Here is a 24,948-nt window from a genome sequence, read left to right on the forward strand (position 1 = left end):
CGCGTGTGTGTGTGTCGGGGGGGGGGGGGGTTCAAGTCATCAGCCAATCAAACGTGCGTTTGAGGGAAAAAAATGGACTGGCATATTCAGCGAGTGAAAGGTGATCAGTGTAAGTCTGAACATAATGAAAGTACTGCAATTCACTTAATAATGGTGAGATCAATTCTATCCTTACAACATATAGGCAGACAATCTAAATGACCGATATATAACTGAAGTCATTATACCTGTATAATGCAAATAAGGTTGCTTAAAAGTTGGTGGGGATAATTTGAGCATCCTGAAAAGTTGCTAGTGTTATGTTCCTACCGTCCCTATGCAAACCTACGCCCTTGTCTGAACTAGTAGCACCTATTTTTGAATGTGTATCTTGCAATATACATGATTTTTTGAATGTCAACTTCACTCCTATACCAAGATTTTATCGTGATATTGTCAAAGAAAATACTAAAACACGTATCATTTTAACTACTACAAATTTACCCATGTAAACAGCCGTGTTGAAGTTGGGTAGCCTATTTTAAAAGTATGGATGGTTCAGTGCTGAACAATACATGGAATTCACGAAAGACGCAATACTACTCCTAACCACTAGAGAGAGGTATGTCGAAAGCCAAGGCGGACACTGCGCGTAGCTTGGCAATCAAACAAACTTATGCTAGCCCTCTCTCTGTGGCTAAATGTGCCTAGCCGGCTAATCGTCTGCATAGTGCAGAAGGTAGTTGTTTTCCCTATTTCAATACTCACGTATTTACCCTGATATTATAATTGTTATCGAGTAGGCCTGTAGCGTCAAGACAGGGTGGGCAAACGCCATCGAGTTATTGGAATTTCACTCGATGATGTGCCACCCTTGCCAGGATGTTAGCATAAACTAACCAGAGAGCTGGGCAGTCGGCTCAAGTAGCCAAGAAGTAGCGTCCGGATGATTTGACTAGTACCACCGCGGATTTGGGGGACTTCGAGTGGGCTTTGCATGATGTCAAACAAGCGGTCCCCGCAAATCGCTGGCAATGCGAGTTCAGTGCCGAGCACAAGTAGCAGCACTAGTAGCAGCAGTGGAACAGGAGGCACCGTAATCCCTAGTAGCGCAAGCAACGGCGTCACGAGCAATGGCAACAACTCTGTTAATGTTGTGCCCTCGCGGACACTGGCAGCTGCGGGTGACGGTGGCATGTCGGTGCCAAATTTGACCGCCGTGTCGTCGTCCAGAGGTGGGTTTGCTTCTCTGAGTAGACCTTCCGCGTCCTCCGGCAGTAGGAAGAGGTCTCTTCATCAAGCGCCGCTTTACAACGGCCTGTTGAACTCATATGAAGACAAAAGCAACGACTTTGTTTGGTTAGTATTTTATCATTGGACTCATTGGGAATGAGCGTGTGTGTGTGTGATTGAGATAGAGTGTATGTCCAGCAACAGAATTGACAAAGTCTTTCATTGAAATGTACCGTGAGGAGGATATCTGTATAGAGAGAAACATGTAAAATGCAATGTGATATGCATATACTGTACCTGTAAAGTATAAACATCTAAATACAAATCAGGTTTGTTTTTTGTATTTTAAAATGAGTATTTTCGTAGCAGCTGTGTATAACTACCACACTGCGTCAAAATCTCAAATTTAGTTTTTGCTGCAGTACTTCTATGTATATTTACAGGTGTACCCATAGACTAAAGAAATGTGTCTCATATAATGTCTGATGAAAATGATTATTTTTTTATTTTTTATTTCAGCATACAGTAATTATAAGTTTTGTGTTTTCTTCTTCTAGTCCCATTTGCTTTGAAATGATAGAAGAGGCACACATGACCAAGTGTGGGCACAGTTTTTGGTAAGTGAATTTGAGCGATTATCTACGATTATTGGTGAGCTGTATCATGATAACTGTGATGTTGATTGGCTTTATCTATGTGTGTATGGCACTATGGACAGAATTAACATTTTTCATTTATTTAGCTAAGAACGCTCACTTTTAACAATTACCTGTTATGGCCAAACATATACAGTATGCATTCCACCTAACACTTGTAAGTAGAGCTGTCCAAAATGACTAATTTTCTCCCGATTAGTCACGCCACTATTTTTACGATTAGTCGACCAATCTAATTTTTTATACTAATATGGCAATGAAAATTTTGTTGATGCTTATTAATTCACAAGAAAACCATTTTGGAACACTTAAATTCTTTATGAACGTTTAAATAATAAACTTAAATAACAATAATAAATCACAAACAATGAGGTCAAATGCTGCTGGCATTAACTAGTGCAAAAAAATGTAAACGGAAACACTATGACTTCACCTTTCCAACAGGAGTCAAAACAACTCTTACTCTTTTTGGTGCTTTGTCTATATTGTTCTAATGTTAAAAGTAAGGTAGGTGAGCATTTCTACATGCTCAGGTGTCAAGCTTGCCCTTTTTTAAAAAAAAAAATTTATTTGGTAACAATGTTCCCAGCAGTTGTGAAAAGACGCTCAGATGGTGTTCAAGTTGCAGGCACTGCCAGGTATGATCTGGCCAGGCGAACCAGGTTTGGGAACTTTTCTTCACTGTCCCTCCACTACTGCAGTGGGCTGAAGGACTTCTTTTTATGTGACTGTTCAAAGTACATCTGTATCTCCGTTCTCAACATTACCGCCTCATGTTCTTGGCCATCATCATTGTCATAGTCAAAAAACTTAACGATGCACTTCGATACGACGCACACAAAGGCAACTTCAATTTAAAAAAAAAAAAAAAGTTGTTAGGTTAGTTAGTTATATGGACATACGACCCGCCAGCTTGTTGTTTCATGTCGTCTTCCAAAATTACACCTGGGTGACGGCGCTTCAAGTGTTTGTTCATGGCCGACGTGCTACCGGGGAATGCGAGCGCAGCATTGCAAAGACCACACACAGTGGCACCCTCCTTATTTTCGTTAAAATGATTCCAGGCGTTGGCCACTCTGGTCCGCTTTTTTGGTTTTATGCAGCTTTCACCGCCTGCATCGCGAGCGTCCGCCATTCTCAACTTTATCCGCATGTACTTTCTGTTTTTTTTTTTTTTAACCCATCACTACTTGTCGACGGTATGTTGTGCCTGTCAACGCATTTACGTCGTTGATAACGTCGACTAGTCGGGACAGCTCTACCTGTAAGCATGCTGAAGCTTATGGCAAAGGAAGAATGCTCTTTTTTATATATTTATTTGTCAAACTAACGAGTTTCCAATTTCTGTATATTTTATGACATGTCTTTTGAGTGCAAGCTGGACTTGATTGTGAGCTTTAAAACTACTTTAAAATGCATTCGTAACATCACTACTTTATCGTTTGCAGTTTCAAATGCATCCGTCAGAGTCTAGAAGATAGCAACAGGTGTCCCAAATGCAACTACATTGTTGATAATGTGGATCAACTTTACCCAAACTTTCTTGGTAGGTTGTGGCTACAAGGGAATTAACATTTGGTTAAATGCTTCATGCTTACTGGGTATTGGTACTTGTTAGATTGAATAAATCTGCCAATTTAGTGTTCTTGCATTATTATTCTTAAACTATTTGATGGTATGATGTAATTTTATGTCGTATTTGTAAATGTGATTACATCGGGTACAGTACAATTTTGTACTGAAGCTTGAGTTTAAGAAAATCGAGAATCAGAATGAAATCATACTATTGGCTCAGAAAATCGCAGTTAGATTTTTGTGGTTTTTTCCAGCCTTAGTTGAGGTAAATTCTGCTTTAATGTCCTATTAATGGGGAGCCATGATACTCCCTCAGCCAAGGCTGCTTCCCTGTTTTCTGGTTGTCTGTGACTTGCTCATAGCACTTTTGCTTCTCTTTCACTATCACAGTTAATGAACTGATCCTTAAGCAGAAGCAAAGATCAGAGGAGAAGAGACTAAAACTAGATCATCCTGTAAGTAAATTGAATTCATAGCAATTCTAGTTTTATGACATTCAGGCTGTCAAGAAGGAAAAGCCAGTTATATTTCATTGAGCAAGCTTTTTTTACCCCTAGAATGGATCCAGGTGGCATATTTTCCAGGATGTGTTGAGTCCGGACCAAGAAAACTTGGACCTGGCAAATGTCAATCTAATGTTGGAGCTACTTGTTCAGAAGAAGAAGCAGCTGGAGGCGGTAAGCCTGAGTGATAAACATGAAAGAAATCAAGTCTTTTATGGTCAGCACCTTTCAAGAAGTTTCCGATTGGCTTCATTCTGTACATATGAAGTGTATACACTCCTGTTAATATGGGTTTTACTTATTGATAGAAAATGAAGCCACGATAGATACTTCCACCTAGAGCAGGGCGGTAAACCGAAAATTTACCGTCACCGAAATTCTTAACGACGACCGACGTAATTTTGACCATGTCGGTAAATTCGGTAAATTAATAAAACAAGAAAATATCGTATTTTCATCCCGCTTTGATTCTGTGTTGTTCGTCTATGTGCATTCCCCTTTAAGAAAGCAGTGAATGTGCTTACGTAGGGAGTCACGTGATCATCAGCAAGCCAATCAAACAAAAGCCCGGTAAGCTAACGCTAGCAGCTAACGCTACAAGCAAAACGTGATGGAGTGTGGCTTAAGGGAGGTTCACCAAACTTTCAACCGACATTTAGTAGACTCTTGGTGGCATCCAGACGGGCTTTCACCCGCTGTCCTCCTTTGTTCTCACGATTTCCGGAGATGGTGCTTTCAGTGCTTTCTACTGGTAGCCAGGCTAACGCTAGCTAGCGGCTAACGCTACAAATGAACGTTATGGAGTCGGATAGCGGCTCTAACCTTGTCGAAACGGCTGAACTTAATGAGTGGATTGGGCACGGACTGCATCTAGCAATTACTATGTGGCGTTATTTTGTATCTGTCTGTGTGTGATTCCTCTGATAGCTTTTGTGATGGTAAAGCATTCAGCATAAAGTACAATCCAACAGTGAAATCTGTAATATAGCCGTTTAATGGCCACAGCTATTTTTATTGTACGTGCATTTATTTAAAAATGCACTGGGGGGAAAAAACCCTCAAACCATAAAGTAAACACTTGTATTTAATAATTATGTCACAGCAGCCATTAACAATAAGTTGTCTTTTTGAAGTGTACTGTTCAAGCTGCAAGTCATTTGTGTTACAATTACATGTTTGCACAGGCATATTGATTTTGACAATGTACATTGTTCAAGTCATACACGCTGTTATAAATGTTCATACTTGAATTCTTATTGCTTACAATACATTTTTATAAACTTAATGTTTAGACTGCATGTACAATTGTTAAATACAGTATATCAAATTGAATGCTGGTAAATAAATCAACAAGAAATAGTTAATCTGTATTTCATGCATTGATTCAGATTTTCAAATTATATAACAGTCCGCTTGGGCGAATTTATCGTCATTTATCGTTATCGAGATAAATCTGCTCAATTTATCGTGATACATGTTTAAGGCCATATCGCCCAGCCCTACTTCCACCATAACCTACAAGTTGTGTGACGATATTTCAAGGACTAGTGTCACAAAAGTTTGTTCCAATCCAAACTATAGACCCTACCCACGTGACGTCACAACTCCGCTCTCCTGAATGGTACCGCCCAATTGTCCGTCAAAACATAGTGTTAACCTGTTACGGCTACGTACATTCCTCCTATTTACGGCGTGTTTTTCTGCTCCTTAACATTAATAATCAAAATGGTGAAGGCGTGTGTGGCTGTTGGTTGCACTAACAGAGAAGATGGAAGGAAAGACTTGAAGTTTTACCGTATTCCGAGGGATCCAAAGAGGAGAGCGAAATGGACGGCTGCAATTCGACGTGAAAACTGGGCACCAAAAAATCACCACAGACTATGTAGTAGTCATTTTATATCCGGTAAGATGCATTTAAGATATACTTAGAGGGTTTTGGGCTGACAAATAACCACAATTAAAATCATTGCTAGGCTAATCGCCGACAACATACACGTATGTATGTAGTGAGAGTGCTATCGCTAAACCATATAAACATTAAAAGCCTTAACTCCATTGACAAACGACATGAAATACATTAGACTTGACAGTGGATGTTAGCAATAACAAAAGATTTTGAATTGAAAATTTCGTAACTCACCTTTCCAAGCACAAGAAAGATTCCTGCCGAATTTTCGTGGACGAGGACCTGTTTCACCCAACCAGCAGCGAAGTATTTATAAGCCTCCAAGCTCTTGAAGTTTTTCAAATTTTTGTGAGAATAGACTGATTTTGTGTGGACAAGATAATATCAGCGTAGCAGATGTCAGGCAGACAGGGCGAAGACAGTGGGTCGAAAAACATCGATTTGGGCATCAAATATGGATCTGGCAACTGTATAGAACGAAGCTTTTCCACATAACGCCTTTTATGCAACACATCCAGTGAGTTTACGGCATCAGAAAGCACCGGGTCTTCCATGAAATGCATTTTAAATTCCTCGATCAATTGAAACCAATGCTAATACAGAGACAAAATGACGGACAAGTGGGCGGAACCATACAGCGAGCACGTGGTTTTGTGACGTCGGTGGGTAGGGTCTATTACTTACTATACGGTACTTTTCCCTGTGATTTACAGTCCTTTGATGTCAATTGCATTTTCCCAGCCAGATCAAGATCAGCCACCCAAACACTCACACTCGCTATGGCCTCTGGTCTCAAACATCTGAGAGACCACACAGAAATTAACGCTCGAGGCCATTATTTTATGATGCTATATCATCATGTTAAAATCATAAATCATCAACATTTTGTTGCCGTTTTGTAAATATTACTTCACAAAACACAAACACAAATCTGATGTCTGTTATTGGCAATGATATTTTGTAAAGAAAGGTATTTGAAATATGTCACGCTTCTGGCCACAATTTTTAACATCCCATAACACTTTGACATGCAAAGGGGCTGAGAAAGGCTCTCAACGGTATCAACTGCATTATATCTGCCAAACAAAAACTCTTGGTGGCATTTTATTTCATTGTATTATACTTGTCATTCCTTGCTTTCTGTTATCCAACAATGAGGAGGTTTTGACATTTCTTGATCTGAACTGAAATGTGGTTTCTCTTTTTAATTTTTTATTGACTTTTTTTTTCCATTATATATTTTCATATTATATTAGCTCTGTGATTTTATTTTTGGGTAAAATGATGAATGTGACCCCCCCCTCCCACTACCCCACTAATATGATTACAGTATTACCTGAGAAACAGTATGAGATAATCCACCATTTGTTTCATTCAACTAGGAATCCCAAGCAGCTCAGAGGCAGATCCTCATGGAGTTTCTTAAAGAAGCCAGGAGAAACAAGAGAGAGGTACACAGTCTGTTAAAAATAATTACTTTCAAAACACGACCACCTTATTTCTGTGCAGTGTTGTTAATAACGGCGTTACTAACGGCGTTATTTTATGCAGTAGTGAGTAATCTAATTAATTACTTTTCTCATCTTGGCAACAGCATTACTGTGGATGTAAAGGCGTTACTACGTTGCTTGAATGATGCGAGCAAAGTCTGAGAAACCCGAAGAGAGAAGAGCGGGAGTGGGAAGGAAAGAAGGGAGTTGTGAAACCGTTGCAGACGCGATGCTAGGCTAGGTGGCTCCAATATTTCCTGACGGGCCAACAGCCTAAAATCTACGCCCACTTGATGCTACGCTAGATATCAAATGCATATAGAACTAGATGCGAAATTACATAGTCGGCAGCGTTAGTAAACAGCCGCCATCTTAAAGCAGTCGACTTCTCAGGAAGGCTCTGTTGTAGCGAACCTAAGTAACTTTTTATCTAAAATACTCCTAAATCTGCAAAATCTGGACTTGAATCTATCATTAAATGATGAAACACTTTGATAACTTTCACATGTAGAAAGTAGACAGAAGGAAACTAATGCAATAACGGGAGCAATTTTAAAACTTTAACGGTTGATACACCACATTAAATGCCTTTCAAACATAGCAAAGGTTACTTAATAGTTATCGCAATATCCACAATTCTCCTGTGTCTAGTTAAGTTTAGGGTAAAGAATTGGGCTAGGGCGAATTGTCCCAAAAACCCTTTGAACTTCACATAGTGTGACCTATGTTTTTTTTAATTAAATTAAAAAAAAAAAAAAAAAAAACATGAAAAGTAACACCAGTTATTTTGCCAAGTAATTAATTACTCTTAACATTCAGGTAACTGATTTATTAAATTACTTTTTGGGAGAAGTAAATTGTAACTGTTATTAATACAATTCAATTCAATTCAATTTTATTTGTATAGCCCTAAATCACAACAAGGTGGTCTCAAAGGGCTTTGCAGAGGCAATATGATACTTGCAATGACTTATTTAAAGTAACATTAACAACAGTGTTTCTGTGTGTCTATTTTTAATAGCAACTGGAACAACTACAGAAGGAACTGAACTTTCTTGAAGAGGATATTAAGCGCGTTGAGGTAAAATGATTTATATAAAACTAAACAAAAATATAAAAATAAAAAGACGAACAGTGCACATTATTCTGAACTCATGATGCTTACCTGGAAATGATCACCCTCTACTCAGGCAAGCATCTTATTGTATTTGTCTTTCTTTCCAGGAAATGAGTGGGCTGTACTCTCCAATGGAGGCAGAGTGCACAGTGCCCAATGTTGAGGCACCCTCACCATCACCCAGGTACAACTAGACCCGATCAAATAGTCTTTTCTCAGCATTTTTAAGTAAAGTACATTACACTAGGCAACAATTTGAAAAGTAATTCTGTTCAGAGTTTTAACCCAGATAAAACTAAAATTGGCTTGCTGAATTCAAACGTGCAGCCAGCTTTTTTTTTTTTCCTTTTCTTGCAAATTGTTTTTTTCTCTGCAGCTTACCTACTATGCTGTTACTATTTGCACAAATTTATAATTAACAGTTTGTAAAAAAAAAAAAAAAAAAAAAAAAAAAAACACTTAGTGTCAAACATTCCTTCATTTACACTGTGCCAGTTTTTATTTGTTTTAATGATTTGTTTTTTTGTACATATGTTGGGAAATTTTTTTTGTGTATAGTTTTGTCATTGTGTATTTTTTAAATGAGTATTTTCGTCTCAGCTGTGTATGACTACCACACTGCGTTGAAGTCCATCTCAAATGGACATAAAAAAAAAGGTTAGGTCAAAAACATCACATGAAAGAGAAAAAACATGGAATCTGCAATCTTAAAGCAGCTGTAAGACCAAACGGAGAAAAAAAATAGTGTTCCCCAGTGTTGGCGAAAAAAAGATGTTTTATGTTGCGCAAACTAAAGATTCTCTCATGAAACAAAACATTTTCAACGGAAATTCTGGAAATTAGAAAAAAAAAGTTTAATGAATATCCAGTATTGAAATGAGTTGTTTATTGACTTATAATACCATAAAACCGTAACATGTATAACAAAAAATGACAGATGGGATATATTTCAAATCGTTGACATACTGTAGCTATTTTTTTCCCCCACATTTTCACTTCATCATTTAATGCATATCTTTATTTTAAAAATTAAGCAAAAACAACATTTTATACAATTCTTGTGATGTGATCCATTGATGGCAGTCACTTGATCTAAAATAAAAAAGCCAAAGAAAAAGCAAAACAACTTTAAACTTACAATTTAAATTTTGGTGTGTTTTATCTCATCATGCCTTGTGGGTCATTCAAGTCTTTATTCTAGCTATGCCTCCACACTGTGATTTGTTTTCCCCCAAAATGTTGGTTTCATTCACAAAAATTTTAGATATTGTTGTAAACTGTTAGGATCTTAATGTTTTTGCCACATATCTTACTGTATTGTATCTCACGTTCTTAATTTGTGATTTAAATTGAATATTTTATTTTTATGAATCAGCAAACTGCACTGCACATTGTTTCTAGAATTTATTTTAAAATATCTGATCATCTCTCCTTTTGTTTATAGCTGTAGTAGTATAATTGAGCCACCAAACTATAGCCAACCGCCAGAATTTGGTGGAACAGCCCAGGTAAGCAAGACGAGTGATTTGAATTGAAATCATACATTTCATGTCATTTTTTTTTTCATGTCTTTTGATCTGATAAGATTTTTTTTAATTGCAGGGGAAAAGGCAGACCTGGTATAACAGCACACTTGCATCAAGGAGAAAAAGGTTAACTGCTCATTTTGAAGATCTTGAGCAGTGTTACTTCTCCAACAAAATGTCACGCATCTCAGGTATATATTACATATCAGATATTGCTTCATGATAAATTTTTTAGTCATTTTTATGAATCGTTTCTGAATACATTAAAAATGAAGTGCTAAATAGTTGTGCAAACAGTTTAGTGCAGCAGCAGTACACTTTTTCACCAGGTTTTTTGGGGGGTATGGCTAAAACGCGGGTTTGACGCATTATAAAACGCTTTCAGCAACATTTTATGTGTTGAAAAGCATTATATAAGCATCAGGTATGTTCCTCTGACAAAGTATGCAAGGCGAAAACGCTTTGAAGAAACTCTGGAATTCCCGCTGATACTGAGGATTTGTTAGCCTGCCTATGTTCATGGAAGTAGGAGTGGGAACCTCTTGGTACCTCACAATAAGATACGATTTGCGATACAAAGCTCACGATAACGATGATCTGACGATATGGCGATACAACGATTATCGATACATTGGTCAGAAAATCATTCTAGGATATTCTACAAACAACTAATAAACAGAAAAACAAGCTTCTGCTGTGAATTGGAATGAGTTTATCACTAGTAGACGTCCAATCCATTTAAAGTGGGAGGGTGGCAGCGATTGCACATTCGTTCATTCGCTGCCATCCCTCCCACTTCAAACGGATTGAACGTCTATGGCAGTCAGTGGCAGCCAATGCCAGGCAATGAGGTAATTTTGGGCCATTTAAGGTCATTTACCTGTTGATGTTCAGTTACTTCCTGTTGATTTTGGGGTATTTTATGGGTCCCTTTCTGTTTATTTTGAGTTACAGAACAGGAAGTGACTTGGGAATCACCCAAATGAATAGGCAGTGACTCAAAACTCAACAGAAAATGACCTGTACATGCCCTAAAATGAACCGCAAGTGACCTGTAAATGCCCTGAAAATCGGACAGAATTATTGAATGCTCTGGTTTCGAATGAATGAACGTTCCCAGTCTAAATGGATTGGGCGTCGTGCACCATCCATGCAGCCTTAGAGTTAACTGAGACACTACAATGGTGGAAGAATTTGGTAGCAACTTATTGGTTCCTTTTTATTTTTATTTTTTCGACATTGACACCTTTTTAAAACGTTATCTCGATTCGTGGCAGGAGCATATCGATAACCTTTTGGGATACAAAGTATCACGATATATCACCATTTCGATATTTTGTCACACCCCTACATGGATGTTCTAGATTTGATTTGTTATTTAGAAAATATAAAACATTTTGTAGTATACAATGAACTTCCATCATGATCATGATTTTGTGATTTGCAGAAATTGACCCAATTTTCTTTGAAATAAAATAATCTTAGGATAGACTTTTGACAGCCTTTAATTTCCTGAGATAAGGGTTCAGGTCTTTCTATTATATACAGCAGATTTGTAGCCTCGTCAGAGGTGAATTGGACCGCCTTTTTTCCATCCGGGGCTCATACGGGCATTTAAGTACTTCAATTTTGTTGACATTTGATATTTTAAGCTTCTATCTAAAATTTATCCAGTCTTCAGACATTTTAAGTGTTTGTATATCGGAGGTTTGGCCCACTAACTGTGCGTCGCATCTTCACTGCTTGCCTTGATTTCCTTCCACCCAATCAACTGCGCATGCGCTGAAAATATGTCAACAAAGCTCCTCCCATAGGAACTTGTGACGAGGAATTCTGTGTCGCTCAAAAAAAAAAAAAATTTGATGATTTTTAAAATGCCACAGTATCGCTATGAGTTGGACTAAAGGGCCAATAATTTACTATGTCTGATGCCCATACTACTCCATGTGAACACCAAGGTCAGTTTGTTATATTCAGTCATCTACATATTGGTGTTTGGTAAGAGAAAGATAAACAGCTGTGCACTGGTTTAACATTCTACCTGCTATAAATATTCCCCGACATACAGTATCATACTCTGAATTCCTCTTACTCATATGTTTTGTTTTTTATTTTCTTTACCAGATGAAGGCAGGAACTTGAACCAGCTGGATGACTTTATGGAGTGTCTTTCTAAGTTTACACGCTACAATTCTGTGCGACCCCTGGCCACTCTCTCCTATGCCAGTGACCTCTATAATGGCTCTAGTATTGTCTCTAGGTATGATGAGAAAAATAATTGTGGGAATTGTACACATGCTTATGTAAGAGATAATGAAATAATGTGAATTCTGCTTGAAGATGTTTAAGCAACAACAAAAAAATTGACACGATAACAATTTTTTTTGTGGTGCCATTTAAAGTAAAAATTGAATTGATCCCCCACAATTGCAGATATGTCTAATGTGACATTCACTTCCAAAACAGTTTTGTGTTATTAAAATTTTCTATTTTGGATGCCGTAGTAAAAAATTATCGTTCTGACCTGGTCTGGCGTGGTGGCGACCTCTATTGACCAGACATTACAACTATCCACTTGTCTTGCTCAGTACCCCACAAAGAAAATGGAAGAGCCACAACAGCTGGGCAACATTACAATTAGTGGTGGTTAGGCAGCCCCAGACAAATCTAAAAAGAACAATAAATTCTGAACAACTTGTGCTTTTCATTTTGGTTTTAGCGGCATTTTTTATTTATGGCATAATCGCCTGCTAGTAGGAAGCCATCTAGTTGGGGCTTTTTGTGTGCATGTGTGTGCTACAAACAGGAAAAAACACGCAATAAAGATTCCTGTATATAAAAGTGGGAACAACTTGGTTTTAAACAAGGAAAAGTAGGGGATGTTTTATTTTTACCCCCAGAATTTGATTATTGAGAATTTTATTTGCTGGGTTTTTGTGTTTTTCAGTTTCGTACATTTCCTTATCATTAAACTATAATATTTTTTAAACGCAAAAAGAAGACCGGCTAGTTTGAAAAAAAACAACAACAACAAAAAAACATATTTTTTGCCCCAAAGTGCAATTGCTTTGCCAGCGTTATCATGTTAATTGATGTGTTTGTGTATGTGATGGTTTTGTTCTTTTTGTTTCTTTTTTAGCATTGAGTTTGACCGTGATTGTGACTACTTTGCCATTGCTGGTGTGACAAAGAAGATCAAGGTGTTTGAATATGGCACTGTGATCCAAGATGCAGTGGATATCCACTATCCTGTTAATGAAATGACATGCAATTCAAAAATCAGGTGAAAATCTCTTACTAAAGTGAAGTAACTGAAAGAATGTCATTTTAATGTAATTAATAAATCGAGTGTACGCCCAACCTTGTCAATTGTAGCTGTATCAGCTGGAGTAGCTATCACAAGAACCTCCTAGCAAGCAGCGACTATGAGGGTACGGTCATATTATGGGATGGATTTACCGGTCATAGGTCGAAGGTGTATCAGGTACTTGCATTTAGTTGTCGAATATGAATGTATTGCGTATATTGCATAATTATCATTGCTTCACTAAATATTTGAAATTGTCCCATTTTCTTTATTTGCAGGAGCATGAGAAAAGATGCTGGAGTGTAGACTTTAATCTGATGGACCCAAAGTTGCTAGCATCTGGCTCTGATGACGCTAAAGGTAGCTGAAGAATAGCACCAGATAAAATCAATGCTGCTATTTTCTAATATCTGAATCAAAATTAGACTGCTTTTATTCTGACTTAGAAAAATAATGACACTAATCCTGACTTTTACACACGATTGAATGCTGTCTTGTTTACTTTTGATTCAGTGAAGTTGTGGTCAACCAATCTGGACAACTCTGTGGCCAGCATCGAAGCTAAAGCTAATGTCTGCTGTGTTAAATTCAGTCCAACCTCCCGGTATCATCTCGCCTTTGGCTGTGCAGGTACTTGTTTCATTAGAGTTGGTATTAAGTTTTTCCTGGTTATTAACAAGTTAGCAGGTAATAATAGTGCACTTTGATGTACTTATTTAAATGAGGCAGTAATTTTTTGTACCAAGATGTACAATTGTTTTAATTTCATATGTACTTCCCAGTTAATTCATTTGGTAGCCTTCTGCCAATTTTTTCCCCGTCATTCGATTTAAATGTTCATGTTAGCGTCTGAGAAGTTCAACACATTTTGCAAGTTTCATAATTTGTTTGCACACTGTCCTCTGCTTGTACCACACTCAAATACCTGCACACTAATTGTCCAGTGTAATTTGGTCTACAACCTCAAACAATGGAAATCTAAATGATGTTTAATTATTATTTGTGTTCAATTTTTCTTTATACTTTTTATATTATTATTTTATTTATGTTTACTAGTGGCCACTCTTGACAAAAGTTGTTGTCATTTTGTCACTCCACAGTAGGGAGGGATGTGTTAGGGTCTTACTTGAATGAGACACAAACTCCCCCTCAAAGTAGGCTGATTGTATTAATTAAGTGTGAGAACTGTTTTGAAATTCTTAATCCTTCCGATATTTTTAATAACAGCATGTCGAAGACACTAGGACCGGTTTTAACTGAAATTGCACAACCCAATATAATATATATACTGTATGTAAACTGTATATATATGTAAATAAAATAAACCAAAATAATCGTCAAGAAAGTGCAAGGCACTTCAACACATCAAAGTACAGTGATCCCTCGTTTTTCGCAATTAATGGGGACCAGACCCCACTGCGATAAGCAAAAAACCGCAAAATCCCTCTAAATTTTTTATTTTGTGTGTGTGTTCAATGTATTTATTCAGATTTAGCATTGGAAAGAGATACATATAAGATACATACCCCCCCCCCCCCCCCCCCCGGATAATTTAAAAAAAAAAGATTATGTAAATATTTATAAGTGTACTTTAATAAATGGTTTTTAAGCACTTCAAATGTAATAATTATGAGTTAGTTGAGTTTTACACACGTTAATGTCCCACCAAATTATTTTTAAACAAGAATAAAGTAGTAGAAAAATGCCTGGCTTTATTTAATGCTTCATTGAGTGAGTCCACTCAAATCCGCTCAAGCTGCTCACTTACACACAATGAGTTGCCACAGCAACTGTTTAAGAAGATTAACGACGATTGTTGCATGCGGCGCTTTGAAGTTCGTGTCTCTAGCAACATGAAACCCAAACATCTGTCAATCATCGTTAACTTTAATAAGCAACTCCAGTGCAGGCGAACTAAAAGCATGGAGTGAGGGGGAGGGAGACTATGTGATCAGCTCGGGACAGCGCATCTCTATTTTTTATTTTTTTTTAAATTGAAAAAAAAAATCCGCAATGGACTGAAAGCATGACGTTTGAAGCGCGAAGTAGCGAGGGATCACTGTACTTTGTAATATAGCACATAAAGAAATAGAATTGCTCCACTTGACTTTTCCGTTCCTTACCTTAGACATGAACTCAATTAATAGTTTTTCAGTTATGCAAGATGTTAACCAACTATGGGACTATACTAATTTTCGTTTTTCTTGCAGATCACTGTGTCCATTACTATGACCTCCGCAACACTAAGCAGCCAATTATGGTGTTCAAAGGCCATCGGAAAGCTGTTTCCTATGCTAAGTTTGTTAATGGAGAGGAAATTGTTTCTGCGTAAGTGTTCTTTGTCTGTAGCTATCTAAGTTCTTTTTTGCTTTTTTTTTCGGAGCACAGGGCACCTTTAATGTGTCTTAGGCTACAGTCACCGCAGGTCAATTCCTTTTTAATTTATTTATTTTTATTTATTTATTTTTTTGTCCATATGTTTGTTTTCATACAGTGTGAACAGTCCAATACTGATGTTTTGAAATCCGACCTGGGCCTTTATTTTATGTGGGTATAATTCTGATATGTATCTGATGCATCTGCACAATGAACGCTCATCCGTACGCATCCAAACTGCAGTATACGTCATCAACAAGTGAAATATGTCAGCACTGTTGTACAAAACAAACAAGATGACTACATATAACTATGCGCATGTGTGCGACACCGTGGAAGCGTTTTCTTTACCCTGTGAGTCGTGTACGTTTGTGCAACATGAACGACTACACAAAAAACACAAAAAATCTGAAATCGGCATCAAGCCATGTGGTGGGAACGTAGCCTTATTTGCTCAAGAGAGAACCTAAGTTGCCTATACTTAAGATTACTCAACTAGACATGTTATATATATGTATGATGTAGGTCTAAAATGCCACAGAGGGGGACCAGTTGTCTATACTATGAAGCCGGTTTTCTGGCTTATCAGGGTAACTTCAAGAGTAACTTAATCACATGCAGCCTAACTTCCTGGCTAACTGGGCCTACAAAAGGTGGATATGTTGAAACTGGGGAATGTTACCATGGCAACATACGCCACACATCAAACCTGGTCGTCTCAGAGTTAGATCTTGCTTAACCCCAGGTTTCCGATTAACCACGCTCTATTTAAACAGCACTCCTCCGCGGACGTGTCCTCTTGACAATGACAGCGTACCTGGACGACCCGTACGACATTGGCGCGCGGATTGTGAGGGACTGTCTTCAGAGGGCACGAGTATTTAACCCTTTAACACCTAAGCCTATTTTGGCCAAATTTGCATGCAGTTGATGTTGCCTTTATATTTCAAAGAAAAAAATGGTTAAATTGGGTCCCTTTTTTCAGGACCCCTTGAACTTCATGTCCAAACTCTTGTTTTCTTCACTGACCAATTATAATCCACATTTGGACCCAAAAAGACGACAAAATCCCAAAATCATTTTTCAAAATTTTCTAATGTTAATGTCCCATTGACAACCAAACCTGCTTGACCACCCGTTTTGAAACTTGATAATATTTATTCAATTTGTTAGGATAAACATTAAATAGAAAAAAATAAGACTGAATAGTTTTATGTTTGACAATTCAACACAAACAGCAGGTATGGTCATAGGCGTTTTTGGCATTTACACATACTATGGTCAATACAGGTTATATACAGTGCAAAATAGTGAGAAAAAAATGATATATATCATCTAACAGAAAAAGGGTTTGGAGGATATGTCTTTGTGAAGTTAGGTAGTGTACCAATCACCTTATCAGAAATATACATGTACATGCAATCAAGCTTCTCAAACACACATCTATATAAAAATAGATGATAAAAATATATATAAAAGATTTTAGTCAAGAAAAAAATATATATAACATCAAAAAAAAAGTTTTTTCAAAAATATTGACAAGTAGTTCAGTTCAATTCAAATTTTTCAGGCATGCCACCCAGTAATGTTTTTTTTTTTTTTTTTTTTCACACTCAAAAAGCTTCTTGAACAGGTCAAGGAGCTGCACACTGTCACACTGCTGTCACTTATACTTGCCGAGACGCCGACTCATCCGAAGAAAACAAGGACAAATGTGGCTCATCTTGTTCCTTGAGTTAATGAAATAATGCATTAGCTTGCGCTATATTTAGTTTTAGATTCATTCTGCACGTTTGAAAGTCGCTTGCTCAATCCAATCCGTTGCTTGCTTCGCATGCCTCCCTTTCCTTAGTTGGCGCCTCGCTCGGAAATTTATCAAAAATGTTCACATTCGGTTCGTCCTTCTTGACATCACAACGGCTCTTGGGATATGTAGTCTTTTGTGCTGCTTTGGGTTTTGAAAAAGGACAAGAAATGATGGAAATATGGAGATAGATACATGGTCCATGCAGTGTTTTAATGCATATTTATGAGTGCAATAAAACTATAAAACGCAAATGACATTATCTCCCGTTTTACTTGGTCGATTGAGTTCAAATAAAAACTGGTGTGGACATCAACTTCCGCAGGCATCGTCACAAATGTGATCACACAAAAGGCAATAACGCATCGCATCCCCGCATTTCCTTCTTCTCTCGAGTCCTCACAAATATAACATAAAATTTCGGGGGGGCGGGGGGGCTGCAAATCAAGTCAATTGATCGGGCCGGATTTTTTAGGCCCGATCTAACCTCTACTCTGAAGATGTTCAAAGGACATACATACTCAAACAGTCAATGTGACTAAACATACAATCATCCTGCTTCATGTGGTGATGCACATACGATAAATTATTTCTTACAGTTAACGTACCAAATCTTATTTTATTGTCCTGACAGCAAGCTTTATTTCTTTTCATGGACATAAGTAAACTGGCATATTGACGCATTCACACGATCTGTAATTCGCTGGCAACAGACCAGTCACGCTCTACTCGCTGAAGCGGTGTTGGATTTCGTGGTGAGGGTGGATTTAAATTCTTCATAACGCCGCATAATTATTGCGCATTCCTCGTCTGTGAAATAAGGTGCCCGTGCCTTTGTCAAAAGTTGTGTTTGACTCTGGTATCTGCCCCCTTTTAATGTGAACGTGCAGTAACTCTGATTGGGTTAACAGTTTAACACAGGTTCAACAAATCAACCTCATCATCAGCTTCGTTGCACCGATTGACCCCAAATTAGGTAACCAGGTTGTGTCAACCCTGGTTTCCCGCTGGTACCCTGGGTTACCTCTGGGGAGGTTTAACTCCGTTCGGAGTACAGGCCACATGTCACTAATTTTGTTTAGGTTCTGAAGAGCAGTTAAAGTTTTGAAAGGTTATTCATGAAGAGTGAGAAGATTTGATTAGTTGTACTTTTTTTTAACACTTCATAGATACTTTGAGTTTTGCGGAAATTGTTTTTCGTGTAATTCCATAAATTATCAGACTAACCCACATTATTATAATGTGATCTTATTTTAAAAATGTGTTTCTCAACAGTGAAATGCAATTTTAAGACCAAAAATTTTCCTCACCAAAATTGCTTATTCTGTGTATCACATCTCAGGTCAACAGACAGTCAGCTGAAGCTGTGGAATGTCAACAAACCTCATTGCCTGCGCTCCTTCAAGGGTCACATCAATGAGAAGAATTTTGTTGGCCTTGCTTCTAATGGAGACTATATTGCCTGTGGTAAATGTATCGGTTCTGTTCTGAATAGTCATTCATTCATCCTCCAAGTCGCTCATCCTCTCAAGAGTTGGGGGGGGGGGGCTGCCGGAGCCTATCCCAGCTAACTATGAGCAGTAGCCGGGGTACACTCTGAGGCAGTTGCCAGCCAATTGCAAGGCTGTTGTGAATAAAAAAAGAAAATTGAGCATACATAATTAGATTATTTTGCTAATTTTCTTTAAAGAGCACAGTCAAGATGTAACATAAATACTAAATCAAAAAAACAATTTTCTGTGTTTGTGTGTGCAGGCAGTGAGAACAATTCCTTGTACCTGTACTACAAAGGACTTTCCAAGACACTTTTAACATTCAAGTTTGACACTGTAAAAAGTGTACTTGATAAAGATAAGAAGGAAGATGACACCAATGAGTTCGTCAGTGCTGTCTGTTGGCGGGCCCTACCAGATGGAGTGAGTTGTAATTTTTGCAATCTTCCGTTGCTTTGACGTTTAGAAATTTTCGTGCTGATGGAATCATGGGATAGTATTTACAAGGGTTGTTCCGATCATGTTTTTTTGCTCCCAATCCGATCCTGATCGTTTTAGTTTGAGTATCTGCCGATCCCAATATTTCCAGATCCGATTGCTTTTTTTTTGCTCCCGATTCAATTCCAATCATTCCCGATAATTTTTCCCGATCATATACATTTTGGCAATGCATTAAGAAAAAAATGAATAAAACTTGGACGAATATATACATTCAACATACAGTACATAAGTACTGTGTTTATTATGACAATAAATCCTCAAGATGGCATTTACATTATTAACATTCTTTCTGTGAGCGGGATCCACGGATAGAAAGACTTGTAATTCTTAAAGGATAAATGTGACCTTGTATATTGTGACTAAATATTGCCATCTAGTGTACTTGTTGAGTTTTCAGTAAATGATACTGTAGCCATTTAACTTCTGCCCAAACGCATGATGGGAAGTGCAACCATGACTGTGCGTAGTGGTACCAATTAGGGCTGTCCCAAACGACTAATTTTCTCCCGATTAGTCAGCCGACTATTTTTACGATTAGTCGACTAATCTAATAATTAAAAAAAAAAAATATATATATATATATATATATATATTTTTTTTTTTGTTTTTGTTTTTTTTTTTTAACTAATTTAGCAATGAAATTTTTGTTGACGCTTATCAATTCACAAAAACATATTAGAACACTAAAATTATTTTTTAAAGTACAAATAAACACCTAAATAACAATACTAAATCACAAATAAACAATGAGTTCAAATAATGATAGAATTAACTAGTGTAGCATCCCGATTGGAAAGATGGTCTCTTAAACTGATGGTTTACAACTTTTATTCCATCCTTGATGTAAACACACTGTAAGAGCTACGGTGCACACAAATAAAACAACACAATTAGAAATTAACAAGAACTTTTCACCTTTTTCCTTTTAAACCTTATTTATATATCAATGAATTGCCTTTCTGAATTGCCTTTACATTAAATTATTACCTTATCATTGACAATCTCTCCCTTGAGTGCAATCACTGTATATACTGTATATATTTATGACCTTTTAACCTTATTTTATTGTCTATACCATAAAATAAACCATAACATGAAAAACCTTTCAATTATCATTAAGAACAATACTAACAGCACTTATAGGCCCATTGCCAATGAAACATCATTATTTAGTAAGGCGACAGCACCCTCTGGTGTATAAAAATGAAAAAACAAAATTTCCAAACTGGGTGACGGCGCTTGAGGTGTTTATTCACGGCCGGCGTGCAGCCAAGCTTGGCATTGACGAGACGAACAGAAGAGTGTACCCTCCTTTGTTTCTTTGAAATAAGTCAATGTTTTGGACACTCTGGTGCGCTTTTTTTTAGCTTCGTGCCGCTTTCCCCGTTTGCATACAGAGCATCCGACATTCTGAACTTTCCACGCATATATTTTTTTAACCCTTCATTAACCGTCGACGGGATGTTTTGCTCGTCGACGGATTTACGTCATCGATGACGTTGACTAGTCGGGACAGCTCTAGTACCAATGGATAAATCTTCTCTGCGTTGGGAAATAAAATAGGGTGTTAAGAAAAAGATCGACTACTACCTTTCTTCCCCACATTGCTTCCCACGATATTTCTAATTGTTGAGAGAGGGATTGTAAGGCTTTAGTCAATTAAAAAAAATGCATTAATTGCGTTAAATATTTAAAAGTTACTACCGCCGCTAATGCGATAAATTTGATAGCCCTAGTTTAAGCCAAAACTAAAGACTCTGGATGAGTACAGGCATTTTGTCTGTAACTTTAAATACAATTAGACAACGATTTAATTAAAAAATATATATATATATATTAAAAAAAGGCATGTCCGATATTTTTTTGCCGATTCTGATACTTTGAAAATTATGTGCCGATCAGAGGTTGCGCTAGACATTTTCGTTGTCTGTCATTTTGACTGACAGGGTCATAAAAATCCGGTCATAGTCTATTTTTACCCGTCACTTAAATTTTTAAAATGATAATGATGACATATTCAATAGTATTTAGTTTTCATTCATTTTTAATTAATATTGTAACGCTTGCTTGGCGGCGAAAAATTAGACACGGAGGTCGTGGTATTTTTATCCCTTTTTACTCTGCTTACCGCCAACAACTCCGCCCCCAAAGAAAAGGAGGCAACGATATAGACCCCAATCACCAACGTCACACAATGATCTTAATTGTGGTTGTCAGCCCAAAATCTTCTAAATATATATTAAATGCATCTTACCAGATATAAAAAGACTACTACATAGTCTGTGGTGATCTTTTGGTGCCCAGATTTCTTGTCGAATTACAGCAGTCCATCTCGCTCTCATCTTCGCGTCTCTCAGAATACGGTAGAACTTCAAGTCTCTCCGTCTATCTTCTCTGTTACAGCAACCAACCGCCACACACGCCTTCACCATTTTGATTATTAATATTAACGAGCAGAAAAACACGCCGTAATAGGAGGCATGTACGTAGCGGTAATGTATAAACATGACGGGCTGACACACAATATGGCGGCTCCGGTCAGGGGGGCGGAGTTGTGACGTCATGTGATTGGGGTCTATACACAGGCGGCAATCTAGTCCATCAATTGGATGACGCGCTGGCACACCGGGTGCACCAATAAGAACCTCGCGTTGATGTGTCAATCACGGTGCCGCCCCCAGACCCCGGTTACACTACAATATTCTGACAGAATAGCCAACGACGTCGTGCGTTAAGAGAGACAATAGCTAATTAATATGCTAACTCGCCACCCTGTGGTCTGGGGTGTGAATTGCAACCTGTCAAAATGACTGACGGACTTCAGTTTTTTCGGTCACCGTTTTAAAAAACCGGTCAACGACGGAAAATTTCCGGTTAACGCGACCCCTGGTGCCGATCGATCGGGACATCTCTAGTATTTACTATAGTATATTCTGTAGTTCTGTCTTTAAAATGTGATTTCATTTTTTCAGGAGTCAAATGTGTTGATTGCTGCAAACAGTCAAGGAACAATCAAGGTTTGTATACATGCTCCCTTATCTTTCTTGTAGAATGCAAAGTTAAATCACTGCACCGTTGTTCTGTAATTCAGGTTTTAAACAAATTTTGGATTTAAATACTTAATTTTGTTGACTATTAGTCAAATGTTTATGCACACTTTCAAAGTTTGAGAGCCATATGTTTCCAAACTATTAGTTATTCCATGGTCGATTGTAGTCAAGAATGCTGCAATGTTACATGATAGCATAGGCAGAGTGGTTACCAATTATGATGTACCGCATTTCAGGTGATGAGGAAGTCTTTGGTCAACCATAACCGCTTTGTGTCCCTTTTTTACTGCTACACTTATAAAGATTAATTTTTTAAAAACTGTCTGCTGTGCCTCGATTTACTTAACAGATGTAAGATCTTATCACTGCCTATGCTCAAGAGGGTGCTGTAGTCTATCGAACAGTCTTTGCCCCTCCTTTAAAAAGGGGTGTCACAACCCCATTCTATTACTCTAGCAATGACGAAATTTTTTACTGCTTAAAAGTTCTAAAGTTCTTTGTTGTCACACTGAGAACATACAGTATTGTAATAGAACCATGTAATTTCTGCATTGAGCTACCTGCTAGAATTCACATAAACTTTTATAATTTTGTCCATTTTGTCTTTGCACAGGTACTTGAACTTGTCTGAAGACCCACCTGATCCTCATCTGATCAAGACCACCATCACACCTAAAGCCTCATTGTTAAGGATCAGTCTGGAAGGGAGAAGCTATGCTGCCTACGGAATTCTGAAGGCCTAACAATCGAAGAGAGCTGATGTAAATTTAAATGATTATATGAATGAGCTATGGCTTTTGGACAGCAGGAGACCGACTATACCTGGGCATCTGTCCCAGGTATTAAATGCTGCCATTTCTCGAGGAGGAAAAAAACAAACTAAAGAAAGTGGGTGGGTCCAAAATGGAGCAAAATACTTTGATTTAATGTTTGATACACCTACTGCCTCTGCCTACTGCATCTCCATGGTTTTCACTCTGATCAGTACTTTTTAGTATTTTTTTTTCCTCAATCTGTTACTTCTGATGGCACACATCCAGCCAAGTGCTACTTTATTGTCTAATTTTCCCTCATTAAAGGCTAAAGCACCGGGTTAATTGACTTTTAAAGTGTTTCGTAGTCTTTACGTCCTACTTCAGCTTTTAATTCAGCCCTAAATGTTCATCTGACTCATTACAGGTGTAGTTTGTTTTCCAAAATGGAAGACACCAATTGGAATGAATCAGACTTCAATTGAATTGTGTTAAAAATATTGTCAGTGTGAGACTGTGGAATGTGAGTTTGTTGATACTTAAGGAAGATTACCAGTAATAGGTCATTGAAAGGTTTAGAGATCCATTTATGTGAAATAATTTTGATGTAACCAAAGGCATGAATCAAGACATGCCTCTTAGAAGGTGGCAGTGTCAATCCTAGTTGAAACAAGCCCAGTTGCAAGTCAGACAAAGTGTCGTATAGGTTTTGTATAGTTCGGTCTTTGTTAACTCATTTGCTGCAATTGACACTGTAGAAATCCAATCCATGTTGACTGTGAAGGATGACGTTTCACAGTTGAAATGGATTGGACATCTATAGATATTAACGGAAGCTACTGAGTTAACATTGACCAATCAAGAGGTTTGAATAAACCCCTCCTAGACCTATTTTATCAAGAATGGATAAAGAGGTGTTTTCTATTTGTCTAACTGAATAAATTATTTCAAAGCTATTTTGTTCTCCCAGGTCATTAAAAAACACATCTTTGGTATTTCCTAGTATTCTTTTGACTGAGATTGTCTGAGTGAGTTATGTGTTTACGGCAATCCTTGGTAATTGGTTCCATGTGTTTTTTTTCAACTTTGAAATGGTGAAATTCAAAATGTTCTGTTTGCCACAGATCAGATGCCTCTATGTGGGTTCAAACACTAAAAGCCTCTAAATGTTATGTTTATCCAATGTCAATTCTTCCATCAAGGAATGCACAGTGTATTGTTTTACTTTCTGAACATCAATGTTCCAATTTTTAGAGAAAACCATAATTCAATTTTAGCTGTTATATGTATTTGATGCTGGATATGCACAATGCTGTTTTAATGTAATCTATTTAATATAAAAATATTGACAAATGTTCTACTTTATGAAGGTCCAACTTTTGCCCCTAAGGGCATCACAATGACTAGATAAAACCAGCAAGATTTGTGTTTACTTTCAAATTCAAGGTTCTGGTGTGGAGTATGTGCAATTTTCATCCTTATCAGACCATGTTGTTGAAGCACTTCCTTCCAGTTCACGTAAAAGGTACATCCCAATTACAGTGCATTTACTGCCATTTAACACTACCTGTAATTTCTTTATCGGCTGATCTGCAAAAAGTTCACCTTGGTTTAACATTCCTAAAGAAACACTTATACTTTGCTTATACTTTCATTTTAATCCCTTTCCACAGCAATCAT

General features: G+C 37.5%; 1 protein-coding gene across 1 annotated transcript; it reads left to right on the top strand.

Annotated features, from left to right (window-relative positions):
• The first annotated feature begins 629 nt into the window (after positions 1–629).
• Positions 630–24,600, top strand: cop1 (COP1 E3 ubiquitin ligase). Its single transcript, XM_057858320.1, has 20 exons — positions 630–1,338; positions 1,770–1,829; positions 3,317–3,414; positions 3,834–3,898; positions 4,001–4,120; positions 7,235–7,303; positions 8,364–8,423; positions 8,567–8,643; positions 9,904–9,967; positions 10,062–10,176; positions 12,110–12,245; positions 13,125–13,268; positions 13,361–13,469; positions 13,571–13,652; positions 13,806–13,922; positions 15,503–15,620; positions 18,815–18,939; positions 19,228–19,388; positions 22,439–22,483; positions 23,130–24,600. Exons 1-20 carry the CDS (start codon positions 977–979, stop codon positions 23,145–23,147), a joined length of 2,145 nt encoding a protein of 714 aa, XP_057714303.1. The 5' UTR covers positions 630–976; the 3' UTR covers positions 23,148–24,600.
• Positions 24,601–24,948: the final 348 nt, after the last annotated feature.

Source organism: Corythoichthys intestinalis, chromosome 14 (genome assembly GCF_030265065.1).
Source record: "Corythoichthys intestinalis isolate RoL2023-P3 chromosome 14, ASM3026506v1, whole genome shotgun sequence".
Lineage (NCBI taxonomy): Eukaryota > Metazoa > Chordata > Actinopteri > Syngnathiformes > Syngnathidae > Corythoichthys > Corythoichthys intestinalis.